Source organism: Mesitornis unicolor, unplaced genomic scaffold (genome assembly GCF_000695765.1).
Source record: "Mesitornis unicolor isolate BGI_N332 unplaced genomic scaffold, ASM69576v1 scaffold25280, whole genome shotgun sequence".
Taxonomy (NCBI): domain Eukaryota; kingdom Metazoa; phylum Chordata; class Aves; order Mesitornithiformes; family Mesitornithidae; genus Mesitornis; species Mesitornis unicolor.
In genome coordinates, this window is record NW_010160691.1 from 1 (window position 1) to 4,342 (window position 4,342).

Genomic DNA, 4,342 nt, shown 5'->3' on the forward strand with positions numbered 1-4,342 from the left:
GGAGGAGCTTTAAGGTCCCTTCCCACCCAATTCATTCAGTGTTTCTGTGATAATAACTCGGTTGTGTGGAGCTCGGAGCAGAGGCTGCTGTGGGTTCACGTGGGTCACCCTGGGTAGGGAAGGAAAGGGCGGCTATGGGCTCTGTTCCTCAGGGCTCTGCTTCCCTTCAGCTGAGCTGTGTAAAACAGATGGAAATCAAACCCCTACACATCTCCTCTGCCCGCAGGCCTTGCTCAGAGATGGGGTCCTTCATTTGCTCTGGTTTTGAGGAGTTTTAACTGTTTTTCAGTCCCAAGGCCTCGAGTCACATCTCGGGGCTGTCCCCAGTAGATCTGGGGGTGCTGCAGCTCAGCTCCAGAAAACAGGGCCACCAAATAACCCAAATTCCTCTGGTGTTTTGGGTCTGATCTCTCCTGCTTGCTCCTCTCTGCTTGCATTGGTCTCCTGAACGCATCCTGTCGCCTTTGAGCCCGGGGCCGCGGTGTTTCGGGGAGATAAAGCCATCGCGTGTCACTTTACAAAGAGCCCCAGGCCGCCGCTGTGGAAATGTAAACGGCTTTGGGGATTAATAATAAATGAAAGTCTTCTCTCGGCAGCGTGCAGCTTGGCGTGACCAGCGGGAGAACAAGCGGAGCTCCCGTCTGCGGGGTATTAATTTGGAAAACAGGTCATCAACTTGGCTTTTTCCCTTTCCTCCGCTACCAGGCAATGCGGGAGGCTTTGAAAGGGAGCTGATTTGGTGTGAAATGGAAATTAAGCCACTCTGATCGTGTCGTGAGGCGCAGTGAGGCCCCGGTAGAAATGAGAGCGGAGCAGCCCCCGTGTTACGTGCTGTGGTGTTTAATTGCCGAGGGCGCCGCTCCTTCGAGTATCACCTGGCCTGGGCATTTCGGTTGTGAGCAGCAGCATCTGCAGGGTTTCTTGTCCAGTATCCTGCGTTTTTGGTGTATTTGAGTTGGTTTATTTTCATAAAGCCACATTTTTAAAGCCTCAGCGCCCTCCCTGGCCGCTGATTTAATCCGTGGGTGACCTGAAGGGATAAATCCAACCGGGTTTTGCAGGTGAGGGGCACCAAGGGGGCTCTCAGGATGAGCCTTGCTTTGGGTTTTAGCCTGGAGAAGAGAAGGCTGAGGGGAGACCTCATCACCACCTCCAACTGCCTCAAGGGAGCTTGTGGAGAGGTGGGTGCTGGGCTCTTCTCCCAGGTGATGGGGGATAGAACAAGGGGAAACGGCACCAAGCTGTGCCAAGGGAGGTTCAGGTCAGAGATAAGGAGGAAGTTCTTTCCTGAGAGGGTCGTCAGAAGCTGGACCAGGCTGCCCAGGGAGGTGGTGGAGTCACCATCCCTGGATGTGTTTAAGGAGCAGGTAGACGAGGTACTTAGGGATATGGTTTAGGGGGGGTGTTGTGCTCCCAGGGTTTTTCCCACCGGAGCCATTCTGTGATTCTGGGTTCCTGGGTATTTTCATGCACCCCCCAATTTTTTGGGGTGCTGGCAGCCTGCAGCAGGGAGCGCAGCCATTGGGGACCCCCAGCTCCTCATTTGTGGCCCTGCTCGCCCAGGGCTGGCAACTGGACTGGACGAAGGTGAGGTTTTGCACCAGCAAGGTGTAGATCTGGTGTGAAACCGAAATTCGGCTTTACCTGTGTGGACAGACCCCACCAAACAGCACAGCACGGGCGGGACCTTCCATTATAATTTAATTTGGTGCTGGTTTGGGTACTCTGACCCAGAGGACGCCACCAGAGACACCTACGCTCCTTTTCGGGGCCATGCTCTGCCTCTCTTGGCCTCAATCGTTTCAGCTGTGAGCACCCGGAGCACTCAGTGAGCCTGGGGGTGTGGGATTTGGTGTTATCCCCCTTAAATCTCAACCCTTAGAGAGCAAAACCAACCCTCGCAGTGCCCTGGGGTGGCTCGAAATAGATATTTTTGGGATCTGCGCATAGCAGGAAAGAGCCGGCGCGTTGGTCTTCACGGAGGTGGTACATCTCATTAACTTGGGCTATAATTAAGCTGGTTTTTTTGCCAGATTTTCTTTCTGGGAGCCATGGTAACCATAGGAATCGGCTGGGTTTTTTCTGTCGAGGTGGACTTTTCTGTGGTTTGTGTCTCCCACCCTGCAGCTTTGGGACCATTTGGACCATACAATGTTCTTCCCTGACTTCAGACCCTTCCTGAGCAGCAGCTCCCTGGATCCCGACAGCAGGGACAACGAGAGGGGCCACCAAGCCCACGCCGACCTCTGGGGACCGAGCCGCCCCCCGCGGTTGCCCATGACGCGGAGGTACCGCTCCCGGGGCAGCTCACGCCCCGATCGGTCCCCTGCCATCGAGGGGTAAGTGCCTGAAGTACTAAGTACCTAAGGACCCCCATGGCATCCTTCTCTCTGCGTTGGAGAGGTGTGGATTTGATGGGTGGACTGTTCAGTGCATAAGGAATTGGCTGGATGGTCGCATCCAGAGAGCAGTGGTCAGTGGCTCCATAGTGGCGCCCGGGCCAGAGGGAGGTGGGTGACAAGTGGTGTCCCTCAAGGGGCCACAGTGGGACCAGTTGTTGTGGTTTAGGACTGGGCTGGGCACTAAACCCTGCACAGCCGCTCTGTGAACCCCTCTGCACTGCCCAGAAGGGAAGAGAAAAGAGAAGAAGGGAGAGAGACTGCACGGGTTGGGAAAGAAAACAACAGGTTTAATGAAACAATAACACTGATACTACAGGATAATGATGGAAATAGGAAATAATGGAATAGATACAGACATGTACAGATATAGATACAAAACCAATGTAAAATCCTCCCCCAGTGACGATGATGTCCCCAGAGGCTCTGGGAGCACTGGAAAAGTCCCAGTGCAGACCCAGCAGCAGTGGGAGACCATGGAGATGGTGAGGGGCTGGAGCAGCTCTGCTGTGGGGACAGCTGAGAGAGTTGGGGGTGTTCAGCCTGGAGGAGAGGAGAGGAGAGGAAGGGAGAGGGAGAGGAGGCTGCAGAGGGATCTTAGAGCACCTGCCAGGACCTGAAGGGTCTGCAGGAAAGCTGGGGAGGGACTTTTGACAAGCTATGGAGTGATGGGACCAGGGGTGATGGTTTTAAACTGGAAGAGGGCAGATTTAGAGTGGATCTTGGGCAGAAATCCCTCCCTGGGAGGTGGGGCGGCCCTGGCCCAGGTTGCCCAGAGAAGCTGTGGGTGCCCCCTCCCTGGCAGTGCCCAAGGCCAGGTTGGACGGGGCCTGGAGCAGCCTGGGCTGGTGGAGGTGTCCCTGCCCATGGGGGTTGGGCTGGGGGGCTTTGGGGTCCCTTCCACCCAAACCCCACTGTGGTTCTGAATCTCCCCCTGCAAGTGTCTCCTGTCCCCATCAGCAGAAAAATGTGGCATTTTGGGAGAAACCTGACAAAACGCGGTGGTGACACTGACGGTTGGTGACCTCAGAGGCAGAAAATGCCGATTTTCACAGTGGGTGCTCCCCGCTTTGTCCCCCCCCAAGGCCCTGTGCTGGGAAAGGTGGTTTTGGCTGTAACGGTGCCAGCCCTCGCCGCAAGGAAACGAGTCCGTGCTTGGGAAGCGCAGTCATTTCCTCCCTGCCCTCCCACGCAGATGAGTTACATCCTCGGCCCTGCTGCCCCTGTCCCAGGGCTCGTCCTTCCGCAGTTACCTGGGTGTGAGGCCTGTGTTTAATCACAGCTATTAATATTTAAACATATTTAATTATATTTCATGTTTTGCCGCCCGGTCTCGCTCAGCTGTTTTGCCACTGTGTATTTATTTGCTGAACTTGCCTTTTCTTTCCTCTTTTCCTCCCGATTCCTCCCTCTTTAGGATCATCCAGCAGATCTTTGCGGGGTTTTTTGCGAACTCACCGATTCCTGGCTCCCAGCACCCGTTTTCCTGGTGAGTGCTTTAGAGCAAAGCTTTGCTCACAGCCTGGGAGCTCCATTTTTCCCAATTTGGCTTTTTTGGGAGGGTTTCGTGGGGGTGAGGCGCCCTCCTTGACTCTCTGCTCCTGTCGGCAGGAGCGGGATGCTGCACTCCAACCCTGGGGACTACGCGTGGGGACAGAGCGGCCTTGATGCCATCGTCACCCAGGTAAGGCCCTGGCTTAGGTGTGCCCCTGGTTTTGTGCTCCTCTCTGGCCAATCCTGCTGCTGGAGATGAATTTTGGGTGAGGACCAGCACAAACCATCGCTCTCTGGTTGGTGGTCATTCATCCCCGCCTCTTTAGAGCAGGGATTTGACCTCATTTGGGTGGAAATACAGCATTTTGGGTCACATTTTTGTCAACCAAGGCTTGCAGATGCCTCACAACAGCCAGAGATTCAAACCTGCAGGGATCCCTCCCCAAACC

The 4,342-nt window shown here is 55.1% G+C and overlaps 1 protein-coding gene across 1 annotated transcript in view; it reads left to right on the top strand.

Moving 5' to 3' along the window:
- Positions 1 to 2,127: 2,127 nt before the first annotated feature.
- RNF115 (ring finger protein 115) overlaps positions 2,128 to 4,342 on the top strand; it is a gene marked incomplete at both ends in the record, with an annotated part of 3,480 nt that continues 1,265 nt past the window's right edge. The window contains 3 exons of the mRNA XM_010190746.1: positions 2,128 to 2,339; positions 3,817 to 3,888; positions 4,011 to 4,083. Coding sequence (XP_010189048.1) covers positions 2,128 to 2,339; positions 3,817 to 3,888; positions 4,011 to 4,083 — 357 coding nt within the window. The remainder of the gene's footprint in view (positions 2,340 to 3,816; positions 3,889 to 4,010; positions 4,084 to 4,342) is intronic.